This window comes from Mauremys mutica, chromosome 1, assembly GCF_020497125.1.
Source record: "Mauremys mutica isolate MM-2020 ecotype Southern chromosome 1, ASM2049712v1, whole genome shotgun sequence".
In the NCBI taxonomy this organism is placed as follows: Eukaryota; Metazoa; Chordata; order Testudines; family Geoemydidae; genus Mauremys; species Mauremys mutica.
Window position 1 is genome coordinate 176,500,993 of NC_059072.1, and position 15,597 is coordinate 176,516,589.

A 15,597-nucleotide genomic window follows, 5' to 3' on the forward strand; every position below is an offset into this window, starting at 1 on the left:
ATTTATGAATTTCTGTATCTACAATTCTTCTAAAGAGCTCACCCACTGACTTGAAGTTCCTAATAAAACCTACACACTCTATGGTATATTTCTCTGACAGTTTAATTTCATCTGTATGACGGCCTCCATTCCAGAATTTAGCCAAAAAGCTTTAAAAAACCCTACATCCTAGTGAGTTACCATGACAACGCCTGTATGTGACCTTCAGAATGTCAGATACAGGTCCTAATTACATCTAACAAATGCAATTTAGTTGCATCACAAAGAGAAATAGTTAAAGTCTCATTATAAAATATGATTGTATCTAAGAGAGAAAGAAAATGTCAAATAAAGGGTTATTTCAGTCACTGAAGTCAATAGTTTATGGGATTCATTATAAATCATCAGATACAAAAAGCTCGGGATTGTTGTACCAGTAAAATCGTCCCATTCAGAGCTGTAATTCACATAATGAAGTTGTGATTAAATCCATGTATTAATCTTTTTACACATTTACTTTAGAAAGGATATGAACAATGAAAACTGCCCCTTTAAGAGCAATTTACTTACAACCAGATCATTGCACCTGCAGGTGGTGTCCACGAGCAATATTATCCAGTTATGCAGTCAATTATATAGTACGTAGGTGCCCCCTATCTATCCATTACCCCAAGATACACAGCCATTCCTTGCTACAACCATTTAAATTTGATTTAAAACCTTTTGAATTGCCTCATATTTATCTACTCATTTCATCAGAGAAACACTGGAGCAATGACAGAAGGGTGACAGAGTTTATTCCTTTATGATTTACAGATCATCCCAAGCTGTGGTGATGTATCTCATAACCCTGGTGGGGAGTCTTGGCATGTTGGTATTAATGCAGATGAATTTTCGCCTTCAATCCTGGATGTACTTTTTCCTCAATAACTCATCCCTTGTGGACACCTGTTGTTTCTCAACTATTACTCCCAAGATGTTGATGAACTTCTTAGTGGAGAAAAAAGCTATTTCCTTCTCTGAATGTATTACATAGTTTGTTTTCCTGTGTAGCTGTGCAACTTCAGAGTGCTTCCTTTTTGTGGCAACGTCAGACAATCGTTATGTAGCACTAAATAACCCACTGCTTTATAGAATGGCCATATCCAGCAGACTGTATCAAGCTGGTAATCAGTTCATGTATCATTGGATGCTCCATACCATGCTGCATACGAGTGGTATTTTTAATTGAGATTATCTTTCTGTGGCTTCTCACACTCAATGGTCTCTTCAGGGATATCTGACACTTCCATCAACAAACTGATTATTTTTATCTTCAGTGACCCGATTCAGGTCTTCACTATTTCTACCATCCTTGTCTCTTACATTTACAGCCTCCCCATCACTCTGAGAATGAAATCAGCAGAGAGGAGATGGAAAGCTTTCTCCACCCATGCATCAGACCTGCTCTCTGTTTCGCTCTTTTTGTACATACAACTGAGTTCCAGCTACTCACTGGATTGTGACCTGGTGGATTCTGTACGATCCTAATCCCTGTTGAACCCTTTAATTTACTGCCTGAGAAACAGATGAAAGAGGCCATGAGAAAAGTGAGAGAAGACAGGTTTTTAAAAAAATTATTCATTAAATTCCCCATAAAATTATCCATAAAGTAATGAAATAGTTTAAAAAATAAGGTAGTGTCTAGTTAAAATATTCAGCACTTATTTATCAAAGATTCACAAGAGGACCCAGGCTTTCAGAACATTCCTGATACTGGAAACATTTAATCTGTCCATCGGAAACTCTGTTTCAAAGGAGCATAAGGAGTGATTATTTGGAAACGATGCTTTCATGGCACTTGTGTGAAAATGATGCTAAAACCCCCAAATAGGTAAAAAAGGCTAGTTTACCTTCACAATATCAAGGTTAAAAAGAACTTCAATTATTTTAGGTGACAACATTTTGTTCTTCCAAATGCTCAGAAAAGGAGACAGAGTGACAATCCTGAGACTGAAAGCCCTCTTTTAATGCACAGAAATGTTCCAGAGCAGGTAGTGACTGTGCAGACATCCATGTGTGTTAATCATCTTCAGGGTGACCAATTTGTGGGGGAAGGGGGGTTAGTAGGAGGGTAGTTAAGTCTTCACATTGATTCAGTCCTTGACGTCTGTGATCACAGAACCAATTAATGATAGCAACAATGCAGACATGTCCACTGGGAACTGGGCTGAAAGCACCAACCCAGGTAATACCGTATATACTGTTAAAAGGGCATCAGACTTTAGTGACTACAAGCCTGGGCTGGTGAGGCTAGTTTCTTCTAGGGAAGCATGAGGAATTTGTAGGAAAATTAAGGCTAGATGGGAGAGAGACTTGGATGAAACAGTATACAAGAGATGAATGGGGAGTAACATCCTGAATAGATATTTGAGCAAATAAGAACACTCTACAGAACAAAATGCCCACTTTAAAAAATGTTAATAGAAAATACTACATGTGGCACATGAGCTGCATTAAACTAGAAATTTAGATTTACAAAATGTGGGGCTGCAATAGCTGCTTTCTGATGTGGGGATAGCGAGTAATGCGGGGGTACTTGAGATGGGGATAGTGAGTAATCCAGAACTTCCTTGATCCGGTGACAGGACTTTTGAAACCCAGGCTGCAGGTCTGGTATTTGCATTTGTCACAAGTGCACCAGATTGGTTCAGCAGATATGTAGCTGGATGAAGGTTACAGTGTTGCCCTGACTAGATGGTTACTATAAAGGGAGCATGATGCCACACCAGGTAAGAGCAGGATACCATGAGCAAGAGACTAACTGAAAGAACTTGACGCATGCATGTTCATCCCCCAGCAAGTACAAAATCAGAGGCTTTCCAAAATAATTATTAAATATTTGCATGATAGTGTTGCCATGAGGTCCTAATGAGGACTGGACCTCCATTATGCTAAACACTGTACAAACACATCAGAAGATATGGTCTGAAACTGGAATTTATTAGCCTACTGGTGATCGTAATCAGGTTCTTATTAGAGGGTTTTTTCAAGTGGTTTGTAATGAAAACTTTTTTGATGATAACCCACATAGGTTCCAGCATGGGGTGGTAGGTGACAACTAGGGATATGGTGTGTAAAACTCGTAGTGAAGAAAATGGGAGCTGCACAGCCAACTGACAGTACGATTCGATTCCATATGTTTGCTCTGTTAAGACAAGAGATTGCCTGTTAGGGAGTGGTTGCTTGTATAGGATTGAAGTCATTATTCAGTAAATGACGTTATCAAGGTATGTTGGCAACATTTTGAAAAGGATAAGTCACTTTTGACCTTCTTTGTGACTCTCTAAAAATACCTTTCATGAAGGTGAGCTCACTGAAATCTGAACCTTTGCTCTTCATTGTTGCTGTTTTAACCTGCTGCCTCCTGTGTGCGCTGATAGCAGCGCTGCAGCATCAGAGGGGCTGGACTAATATGTTGCTGGGAGGATCAGAGGAAGCAGCCAAGAATCTAGAACCTCCAACTGAGACAGTCGATGAAAGTCAGAGAAAATGAGGTGCTAATTTTATCCAGCCTTAATTCCACAAAAATGCTTAATCACTGCATCCCTCTGGGTTTATTAATATCCTGACCTTTTTCAAAGAACGTTAGTTCTCCAAATTTACAAGTTTTACTTTCACTGTTTAGGCATATATATTGCTCATTGTATGTATAATAAATAGACTTATGCTCTGATACATATTGATTTGTCTCTGACCTTGCTGCTGAACACAAGTGAAGGACTGAAGTCTCTCATGGGTTCCATTCTTGGGGTACAGTATTAAGTATTAAATATCCAGATATTTCCATCCTCATTCTCAAAATAAATGTTTTCTAAACCTCCAACGCTCCTTTTCTCTCACCATAGGTGGGAACAATGAAGTCTTACATTTTTCTGACCTTGCAGCCATTACATTTGTTTTTAAGTTGTACAAGTAAAGCAATGCTGTTAAGATTGAAGGGAGAGTTTGCAGTACTGCCAACCTCAAGCATTCAAACAACACTAGTCAGACCCCAAAACAGCATGAGATTGTTTGGTTTAAAAACTCGATTTAGAAAACCAAACAGGTAGGTTACAATTTAAATTCAAAATGATCTGGCCAAACTGGAGAAACGGTCTGAAGTAAATGCGATGAAATTCAAACAGGACGAATGCAAAGAACGCCTTTTAGGAGAGAAGATCAGTTGCACACATACAAAATGGGAAATGAGTGCCTAGGAAGGAGTACTGCGGAAAGTGATCTGATGATCATAGTGGATCACAAGCTAAATATGAGTCAACGGTGTAACCCTGCTGCAAAAAAACCAAATATTCTGGGATGAATTAGCAGGAGTGTTGTAAGCAAGACAGGAGAAGTAATTCTTCTGCTCTTCTCTGTGCTGATTAGGCCTCAAATGGAGTATTGTGTCCAGTTCTGGGCGCCACATTTCAGGAAAGATGTGGAGAAATTGGAGAGGGTCCAGAGAAAAGTAACAAAAATGAAAAAGGTCTAGAAAACATGACCTCTGCGGGAAGATTTTAAAAATTGGGTTTGTTTAGTCTGGAAAAGAGAAGACTGATAGGAGACACGATCACAGTTTTCAAGTACATAAAAGGTCGTAAAAAGGAGGAGGGAGAAGAAATTGTTCTTCTTAACCTCTGAGGATAGGACAAGAAGCAATGGGCTTAAATTGCAGCAAGGGACGTTTAGGTTGGACATTAGGAAAAACTTAACCACCCTAACTGTCAGGGTGGTTAAGCACTGGAATAAATTGCCTAAGGAGGTTGTGGAATCTCCCTCATTGGAGATTTTTAAGAGCAGGTTTGACAAACACCTGTCAGGGATGGTCTAGATAATACTTAGTCCTGCCATGAGCACAGGGGACTGGACTAGATGACCTCTCGAGGTCCCTTCCAGTCCTACAATTCTATGATTTAGAACACTTAGGTCATGTTTTCATGTTTCTCTACAACCATGAGGCTAGAAAGTTACCATTTCTTAAAAAATGAAAGCTGAGATTTTTCCTATAATCAAATGCCTCCAGGAGCTGGGGCTTCGAAAAACAGTAACATCGCAAGACTCATGATAAAACAAGTGCTGGCACCACTGCACTTGTACTAAAGGAAAATACACTGCTTTGTCCTGCCTGTAACTGAAAGGAGACTTCAGAAGGATTGAATCATCTTCATATAAACATCCAAACTCTTGACTGCTTACTCAACCCAAACTTCTCCCCTTCTTGAGGTTCACCCACCCCACATTTAAAGCGACAGAGTCCTGTGGCACCTTATAGGCTAACAGACGTATTAGTCTATAAGGTGCCACAGGACTCCGTCGCTTTTTATGGATCCAGACTAACACGGCTACCCCTCTGATACTTGACCCCACATTTAAAATTAACAATAACTTAAATCCTTGGATGTCAAATTGAATATTTAACCTTCAGATATGTAAGAAGCCCTTTAGAAAATAACTACTGTTTAATAGGAAGTTTTGAAAAATGACATTTAGGGCTTGTCTACATTACCCACTGGATCAATGGGCAGCGATCGATCCAGCAGGGGTTGATTAATCGCATCTAACATAGGCATGATAAATCAACCGCCGAGCACTCTCCCATCAACTCCGGTACTCCACTGGAGAGGCACAGGCGGCATCAACGGGGGAGCGTCAGCATCAACTCATCGCAATGAAGACACCGTGGTGAGTAGATCTAAGTACATCGACTTCAGCTACATTATTCACGTACCTGAATTTGCGTAACTTAGATCGATTTCCCCCCCCTCCCCCAGTGTAGACCAGACCTTAGAAACATTGCTGTATTTATCTTTCAGAGTATATTCTTTTCTAGAGATTGTTAGGGCTAAGTGAAGCCGCAATGGCAAAAGCAACTTAAAAACCACCTCTTTTCTATTTTTCTTAAGAATTAGGAGACCTACAGTGGTGACTTATAAAGTTCCCCCATTGAGGACAAGGCATATTAATCTATATACAGTATATTCAAGTTAAGAGGAGAAAACAATAGTATCATACTGGTATATATGTTTCAAAGAGGTCTATTTGTACATTTGGTACCCAATTAATTGGCTGTTATGCCCTATGCTAAGGTTTTTAACGTATCCCCAAGAGATGGTGGACTGGAAAGGGTCAAAAAGTTTCACTAATATGCCACTTGAAGAAAAGCCTTGGATTTTTTTTTTTAAATAAGGATTTAAAACTGGCTGGGGGGTATAATGGAGTGTGAAGAGGAAGTTTGTCTTATGTGTATCAAACATTAGCTTATAATTTGAAATGGCACAAAGTTATTCATGTCCAGAAACAGGGGCTTATAATAGAAACACGATGTGCTCTAGCTAGCCCCTGGTGCAAGCAGTCATAACACATCACCTCAGTGCTCCAAAATCTTTGCTTCCATCATCAGGGGTTCATGTATAAATAGGTTAACAATGGCATCAAAATAATAGAAGAGAAGGCTTTATAGCAGAATTTATTTTAAATATGCTGTCCGGGTTCTTTAGTTCAAAACTAAACAAACACTTTGTTCTGTTAAATCTCTTATTTCAAAAATACACTATTCTAAGGTAATAGCATAAAACAGCAGTATTTCTATTGTAAGCTGTTGGACTTAGAAAAATTGTTCTAGAATACCTTGTTTTATATTTTTTAAATAAGGCAAAATATGGACTCCATTCCCCAGTCTTTATATGAGCAAAACTGCCATGGGATTCAAGAGGTTTTTCCATGGTCCCCAATCACCACAATATCTCAGCACTTCAGTAAACCTAATGAATTTATTCCCTGCAAGGTAGACAAGTACTATTCTGATTTCACAGCTGGGGAACCAATGAACACAAATTTAAAGGGAAAGCATCAAAGAGGTTACTCTTTGCCAGCTCTTTGGAGCTCTGGGCATTAAAAGAAGGGGGCATTTTCAAAATAGATTGCGGACAGCCCATGTTTTTTGGAAATATGCTCTCATTTCTGGCTGCCAAAGGTCTCTGGGTGCCCAGGTGGAGCTGAGTGCCCCACAGTGGAATACATTTACCTAAAAAATTGGGCAATGGGGAAAATGCATTTCTTTCCCCCCCCCGACACTCATTCTTTCCTGCCACCAGCTAAAAGTTTCCTACACCACAGGTTATTTTCTCCTCACTTCCCTTTAAAAAAAAAAGACATCACTTACTTTGGCTTCCTTTCATCTCTCCTCATACACTGTCATCTTGGATCAGCTCCCACAATGTGCTGCAACTGCTTTCAGAAAACATACCAAGTTTCTAACCTCTCCCTTCCCCCTACAGACTTCATGACTCTCCCCATATTACTCTGCCTTCCACAAAACCCTAGTGTCTCCTCCAAGACCTCTCTCTCCTCCCCACAAATTCCAGTCTGTTCTCTACCCCCCCACTTTCTCCTTTCCCAAACTCATCTTTCTCTGTTGCCTCTAAATCCCCCATTCTGTCTCTAAAGATCCCCAGTACCTCCTCCCCAAGTCCACTCCACTGCCATCTCTTTTCCCTCTCCAAACTCCCTCCACCTTCTCCCTCTCCCCAAATTCCCCAGCCTCTCTTCCCTCTCCTCCAAGGCACCTCCCTCTTCATTTTACCTCTATTCTCTTCACTTTCTTCTATTGCACTCAGCCCCACGGTGATCCTCCTTCCTCCCAAATCCCTCCACTCCCTCCTTCCCAATCCTATCTCATTCCTCGTCACCCTCCCCTTGCACTCTCAATTTCTTCTACTTCTCTCAATAATCCCTCTCCTCAAATCCTCTAGTCTCTGCTCCCTCATCCCAAATCTCCCTCCAGTCTCTGGCCCCACATCTCCCTTGGCACCTATTTACTACTCCTTGATTCACTCCCTCTGGAATCCCCTTTCTCCTTTATTGCTGATGTCCCCCATTTCCTCCAGTGTTGCCTTTTCCCTCTGTCATGCCCCTTCAAGATCAACAATCTGCCCAGCCTGGTGTCCCCATTACTCCTGTCCTCCAAATATTCCCAGCAAGTATCCTGGGCATCAGTGCTAACTCCCTGTCATCCTACCCCGTAGGTCTATTCGCTTATCCCAGGCCCCACCCTCCCCTACCACCCAGGCTCCCTTAGAATTCCCCCTCTCCCCCTCTCCTCCAGAGCCCTTACTTCCCTCCCACTCTCCCCGAGTCCCCCTGGCATCCACCCTACTTCCATCAGGCCCACCTGCATCTCCCTCGCTCTTGGCAGCCAACTTCCCCCTTGCTGGTCTCCCTTTGCCACTCCTCACTCTGCAGATGTTATTTCCCATGATCTGTCAACCCCTGATGTCTGCCTTTAAAGAGCAAATGGGGGAAGAGGAGGGAGTCACTGCTCCTCCATGCGTTAGCCAGGAGCTGCTCACCCTCTGGCCTTCTGCAGAGCAGGAAGGGGAGGGGCCCATGCAAGAAAGGAGTCACAGCCTCTTGCCTGTCCAGCAGAGGGACAGAGTAGCCCTTACTGGCAGGGGGACTAGCTGCAGCTATATCTTTCCTATTGAGCCTAACTAAACAGGAGAGTGATGGTGGCAAGGAAGGGGGATAGGGCGTATGCTGAGCATGGTTACACAAAGCAGTCTCAGATTCTTTTTTCTTCAGCTTTGCCTTCTCTCTTTCCTCCCCTCCACAGACAGACAAAAATGGGGAGCGAGAAGAAGACAAAGCCATACGCCCCCTCCCCCCCACCTGAAAGTCAGAGGAGTTGCCCCTTATGACAACACCCACGGGGATCAGCCTTGGAATTTTCAAAACTCCGGTCCTCCAGTCAGCCAGCGTTAGTCTCCCTAATTCTAAGCATCACAGTTTCCACATCCAAAGGGAATTAAGATACTTCAATAATCCCTGCATATGATGGATGCCTGTTGCCTACTAGCAGAGCAGAAATACTTTATCAGCACCTGAACCGGTAGAAAAGCTTCAGAAGTACATGGAGAATAGCAAGGACATTATTTGCTATGCAACAAAAGGGGCAGTTGCTCCCCCACCCCGAATTTTCATACGTCTATATGCTCTATTATTCCTTCCACTCTATGTGCCCCCACCCCACGACATTGCAGGATATAATATAATCACATATAGTGTTCTATATGCTGACTCAACTTTGCCCTCCACACCCCCCTCCCCCAAATTTTTCTAAAATGATACCTGTGGAGGAAGTGTCCTTACATGACCAATGGGTACAGAGTGGGTGCTTCCATGTGAGACTCTGGTTTGTCTGTGGAGCTATGAGGGCTGGACAGCACAGTGGCTCAATACCACAGAGGAGTCCAAATCTTGCTATCTTTGAAAATAACATGTCTTTCATGGTATTCGAAGGAGAACAGGTTCTGATGACAAACCAGACAGCATACATACCTTGCAACAGAGCAAGGAAAGGATTTTGCTCACTTGCTAGGAGCCTAACTGCAAAGGAGAAAAATCAGGAAAAATGATGGCAGTGATTTAAAAATAATAATCAGTGTTTTCACCATAATGATCTAATAACTCCTCTGTGACTTATCTCTTTGTGATTAGGAGTTGCTAATCACAGTGCTGGCCAATGAATACCCTGAGTATAGGTGTAAGCAAAAGGTGGGGGTAGGATGGGATGGAAGGATCTAATATTAATTAATGTATATTAATTAAAATTAATTAAAATTTCCTGGCTGCTCAGGGCTGGACAGAAATACCTACTAGAGCTATACTAGCACATGTAAACAGACAATTTACATATGCTAATGAGGCATGGACATCCTTGTGCTGAACAGTGTAAAGGTAGGCTATTTTCAGACAATAATAGAGTGTGTCCAAACATGAAAGATGGTGGTAGCAGTAGCTTTTGGTGCAGGCACAGGTGAGAAGGAAAATGGCAAAAAAAATAAGGGAGTTCAAGGAAAGCCCAACTACAGAACCCAGAAACTGACATCTTATTACAGAAATGACCAGACTCAAAATGGAGCTGCTATGTAAGCTCTCCAGAATCCCTTCTGCCAAGAATAAAAAGACTGTGGGCTCAGATTGTAAACTGCATAAATGTTGGGTGGCAGAATGAGGAACAGTGGCATACTTGTGAGAGTGTTTAGCCATCACAGCCATGAAAACCAAAGCATCTCTGCATAATGTGCAGTTATACCTGGGATAGGTATGTTTCCTATTTTTTCAGGCTGTATATCTCCCCTTGGTCCACTCAGAGCTAGGTGTTCTATCTACTGTGCCCAGTACAGATAGGAAGTCTGCCCTGGCATAGAATTCCCGCATAATTTGGTTGCTCCCAAGTTATCAGGGCACATAGTGGCTTGAGCACTCTAAGGGGAAGGGGTAGAGGCACAGTGGAGAAGATGGACACTCAGAGTAGTAGTTTCAGAAAATGCTCCAGATGCTCGAAAGTTAGTCCTTTAAATGCCCAAATCCCACTAAACCCCATGAGCACTAAAATTGCTGTTGTGCCTAGCCAAGCTTTTCAAAATATGTTAGCCTAAATAATGAATACCCTGAGTATAGGTGTAAGCAAAAGGTGGGGGCAGGATGGGATGGAAGGATCAAGATCACACAATAAGTCTGTAGCAGAGTCAACTTCTAGACCCCAAATCCATCCAAATCCTGTCCAATGCTATAGCCACAATACCATCATTCAGCTCTATGGGAGTTTTATCTTCCTAAATATTGCAGGATTCATTTATTCTATTTAAAATATATATGTCTGTTACTAAAATCTATGGGCACATATAAAAAATTGAACATAATATAGGACTTCTGTAACTAATGGGGCCTTTTTCATCTTAACTAGCTTTTAAGAGCAGAAGGTGCAATCCTTCTAGAATGCCAAGAACCCACAACTCTCATAGACTTCAATAGGAATTGAGGGTGTCCAGGATCATGCTCAGAGAGAAAGGACAATTGAGATTAGAATCTGGACAATACTGTATTGTGACAAGTCAATTGTTGTACAAAAAGAACATGAGACAATTTAAAACAACCAAATCTTTTAATTAGAAAGCAACAAACATGCAAATAGCAAGTATAGAAATTTATTTGAACCAATGTTTTTGCTCTAATGAAAGTTATTTTTAAACATTGATCCAAGCTCCCACGTTTGCAGGTTAAGGAAAATATTGCACTTTGCATCTTCTAGCACCCCTCAGACATGGCAAAACGTTTTAAAAACATTTTTGCTTATTTTACTTGCACACTCTCCCAAAGTCATGCACACAGTCGTTCAGAAACAAAATGTTGGGTTATCCAAAAGCAAAACCTTAAAATTGCACTAAAGCTCTGTAAGGAAAAATATAATTAATGTCTTATATAAATTCCGTAACGTCTAGGTGCTCGCATAGAAGAGCCAATTACGCTTCGTCTTCATTTTCATTCTCTTGACCAGACCCTTCTGACCTGTCACCCTCCAACCGATCTGCAAGACACAAGGATGATTTAATAAGGACACAACTTTAAAAGTAACTTTTCAGCTAACATTTACAATACAATGCATCAACCGGACACTACCCAAAGCACAGTGGCTATGTATTATGCTGATGGAACCATTTGAAATGCATTCTATACTGATAGTACATACTAAATGGAAAAGTTGCAACACCACCACAAGAGAGCAGGGACAGTAAAAGCAAAGGACTAGAAATTGTGAGCACCAATGTGATGAACTAGGCAGCAGCTCACTCATGGTGAGCACAGAAGAGATGGATTTGAGCAGAATTTTAATAAACAGATGGCGAGTCAATGAAGTGAGCAGCCTGTTTTAGAGAGTTGGAACTGAGAGGGTATTTTAAAAAACAGTTGTAACCAGAAATGTGCACTGGTCAGAAAACTGGGAAAACTGCTGTCAGTCCTGTATGCATCAGAAAAGACATCTGTTGTGTTGCAGTTTAGAGAAAGGAAAATTAAATGGAGAAGCACAAGGGAGGGAGCATGACTGGCCACTTATACAGTATGACTAGGCAATCACTTCTACAATAAAACAGTATTAGTGTCAGAATATCATTACTGAAGTGTGGAGCAGTTCTTTCCTTGGAACAGAATACACCAAGGAGCAAATAAAAAATGGATATATAAATATTTAGCATCTAAAACACACATCTAGAGACTCTTAAAAAGGAGAGAAACAAACAGCGTTTGAGGGTGGTATGTAAATCGCACTATAAAACACTCAGCTAAGTGACAATGCTAGACAAGATTTATGAATGGCATAAATAGTCTGCACAGAAGCTGCTCTGAAATTCTCCTACCTGCTCTTATATGATTCAACGATGCCAGCATTCGTAACATGAAAGAAGCTGGAACAGTAATTGTGTTTCTGGTCTCTTCCAGCATTAATTCATTACGAGTTATAACCTGTAGCGACAAAATAATAATAATAAAAAAGAATCACTGATCAAAGCATCACTAACTACAAACTATTCCTGATGCAATACAGATTGTATTTTATACAGAGTCTAATACAATGTGTCCAAAAATGCTTTACCAAGTTAAAAATGACAAAAGAGCAGACCCTAGCACGTGTTATAAATTATGCTGTAGGTATACTGTATCGTTAGAAAAGTCAGTCATAAGAGCAATTTTTTAATCCAGATAGTATGGTAATATTTATAATAAAATCATCACTGTGATGTCTGAGTTCCTGACAGAGATTAAGTAGTATGGGAAATGAAGAAAAATAGTTTTCAAGATAAGATGTGAAGACAGTGAACTGATGATGTTGCACATGTGAGTAACTGCAGAGAACAAAGCTCTCAAACCAACAATAGCTAAGAAAGTGGGAAGGAACAGAAATGACGTTCCCCCTCCTACTCCCATGCTCCTGAAAACCTTTGGAGAAAACTTAAGGGACATGTGGAGTTACTGCACTACAAGTTCATTCACAGTAAGTAGCTCTTTCTCCTCTCCAACTGACTCCTGTGTCTATAAAACCCAGCCGCCTCCTCTCTGCCCATAATTTAGTTAATTCCTCCAAGGAAAAAAAATGCTATCTAGCAAGTAGTGTTGAGCTCCTTTCACTCTCCCTCCCCACAACCATTTCTTGCCCACCTTTTCACCTTGCTCTGAATCTGACCTGATTCTCTCCCAGTTTCTCTCATTCTATTTATTATCTCTCCACCCTCATGCGGCTCCTGTCCTTAGGGTACTCTCTCTGGTATTGATAAACCTTAATGCCATTTGTCTCTCCAGCTACTGCCCAATCTTTTTTATCCCTTTTGCTTTCTTAAATACAGTATTTCCACTGGCTTCTCTCTCTCTCTGCAAGATCTCCTGGCAGCCTCTCTCTTCTTTATACTGAAACTGCTTTTATAAAGACACCAATGACCTACTCCTAGCCAAGTCTAAGATTCACTTCTCTGTTCTCATTTTCTATTCACCAGCCACTTTGACAGTCAACCACTCCCATCTGCTTTCTTGGTTTCAGCTACTGTATCCATTTTGAAGTTTCCCAAGTGTCCTCCCTGACTTTTCCCCTTCCATCCACTCTTGGATTTCAGATATCTCATCTTGGATACCCTCAATCAACTAAATTTACATGGTGAAAACTGAACTCCTCAGCTTTCCTCCTAAGCCCCCACCTGTCCCTCAGGGATATTAATTCCAAAATTGATATATTTGGCACAATAAACATGTAAAAATCTACAACTGGCAGAAAATATGTTTTCTTGTTGGACACAATATGCTTAAAATTATTTCTCCTCCACAAACAGACTTAACCCTAACCTAAAACCTTCAATTTTGGTGTTTAGTATATTGCTTAAACATTGCTAAGTGATTATTAGGTCAGAAACAGAATACTTTTTTATACATGGTTTACCTTTATGTATGCTTATTATCCTGAAGGATCCCAAAGCACCTCACAAACTTAATCTGATATACAAAATATAGACAGTGATCCCTTAACCCACCACGGAAATGCAGCCACCTTTGTGGTGAAACATGACAACTGCTTAGCCATAGCAACAACACACAAGAGGTTAGCACACAGAGTGAAGAATCCAACACCCAATTGAAACTGCAAGGGGCAAAATGTAATTATGCTATATTGCAACCTGTTTTAGGGTACTGGATCTGCTAAAGACTAGCACAAGCCAAACAAAGATTTAATAAACTGATAGGATCAAGATAATTTTTCTTTGCACCCTCATCCTCTAAAGGGTACTTGGCACCAAATACTGCCCTCAAATGCACCTAGTTCCTATTGCAATCAATGAGAGCTAATTAGAGCATACACTTTGGCCTTTGGTGAAGTATGCAGGAATGGCTCAGAGCTCAGGAGTGGCCGTATTTACTTTTGCAATGAGACATTACACTTATACAGAGAAGAAATTAAGTAACTACTTGACTCCTGCACAAAAAGCAGTTATTTAAAAAGAGCATAAGAGACAAATATTTAACTCTTCCTGTAGCGACACTATGAAGGGAAAATATTTTTAAAAACCCTCATGTGTTTAAAATTCATGTCATTAATCTGTAACCATAAGCACTAACATCCAGTTGTCATATGTATGGTCATAGCAGGGAATCATTACAGGGGAGAGTTAAGATTATTTGGGTGTCCTAAATAAAGTTGTCATACCTTAACATGTTTGCATTTTTTAAACTGGGTTTATAATGATTATTTTATAGCCTTAAATTGCTGATATACACTCTCAACCTTAACTCTATAACACACAATTTTGTGCCTGGGAATATTTACTAATGTTTTTAATTCCACTTGCCTCTAATATGTCTATGATTTATCTCTTACTTTTTTAAACAGTCACAGCCTCCTCCATTTCTGATTGCTACTATCTACCCTTGTAACTCTGAGAGCTCCCCCTATCTCTCACTTGTCTCGTGTTCATAATTTCATACTTCCACTATTTGTGTACATTCCATTATTTCCTAATCTCTCAGGTTACGTGGGGTGTTTATGTACTGAAAGAAATGAAAGTTAATTGTTTTTAAGAACACCTTATTTTTAAAAACAAAAATTGATTGCTGACTTGTTTTAAGTTAAAAACATTCAGTTATTCAAGCTGTTTGCAGAGAAGACTTTGCTAGAAATGCCAGCTGCAACATAAAAAGAAGGAAAGGCTCTTACTTCATCAGCAAGTTTTCGGTTAAAAATCCTGGACTCTTCTAGCGGTGACCAGATTTTTATATCGTAATCAATACCTGACGAGGCAAGAACTAGAAAATCAAATTTAAAAGAGTATTAGAAAACAGTTCTAAATGAAATGCCTTTTCTGAACATCTTAACTGGAATTTGTTGGAAGTGTTGCTGACATGCTTCATGACATACATGCACACACACACACACACACCTCACTTCATTAGAAGTGCTCTAATTTTTCACCATCATAACATATGTAAGCTCCCATCCTGCAAACACGTACAGAGGAGTAGTCTCATCGAGTTATAATCCCTTTTTGCTGGATTTGAGCTACCGACTAAATATATGCAATGAAGAAAATAAATGCAAACCTTATATTCTCTCTTTTACACAGACTGTGCATAATTTAAAACTAGAAAGTAAACAAGCATCTGCTACTATTTTTATACTCTCCTCTGATGATCTGAAAAGATTTAACAGGAAAGGCTTTAAGACATGTGCAATGATAGATGTGAACAGGCCTCAAATTAATTTCCACAGTGTATTTTATG

General features: G+C 40.3%; 1 protein-coding gene and 1 long non-coding RNA gene across 6 annotated transcripts in view; one reads left to right on the forward strand and one right to left on the reverse strand.

Annotated features, from left to right (window-relative positions):
* The window catches only part of LOC123344677, a 29,515-nt gene extending 20,483 nt beyond the window's left edge, over window positions 1-9,032 (forward strand). Inside the window, exons 2-3 of the long non-coding RNA XR_006572617.1 lie at window positions 5,567-5,682; window positions 8,612-9,032. This is a non-coding gene — a long non-coding RNA (uncharacterized LOC123344677). The remainder of the gene's footprint in view (window positions 1-5,566; window positions 5,683-8,611) is intronic.
* A 1,894-nt stretch (window positions 9,033-10,926) lies between these two features.
* DCAF6 (DDB1 and CUL4 associated factor 6) overlaps window positions 10,927-15,597 on the reverse strand; it is a 177,900-nt gene continuing 173,229 nt past the window's right edge. For all 5 annotated transcript variants that reach the window (XM_045001955.1, XM_045001954.1, XM_045001957.1 and 2 more), the window contains 3 exons: window positions 15,035-15,123; window positions 12,198-12,303; window positions 10,927-11,368 (listed from right to left, as the gene is read on the reverse strand). In XM_045001955.1, the coding sequence (XP_044857890.1) occupies window positions 11,304-11,368; window positions 12,198-12,303; window positions 15,035-15,123 (260 nt within the window). In that variant the 3' untranslated portion in view covers window positions 10,927-11,303. The remainder of the gene's footprint in view (window positions 11,369-12,197; window positions 12,304-15,034; window positions 15,124-15,597) is intronic.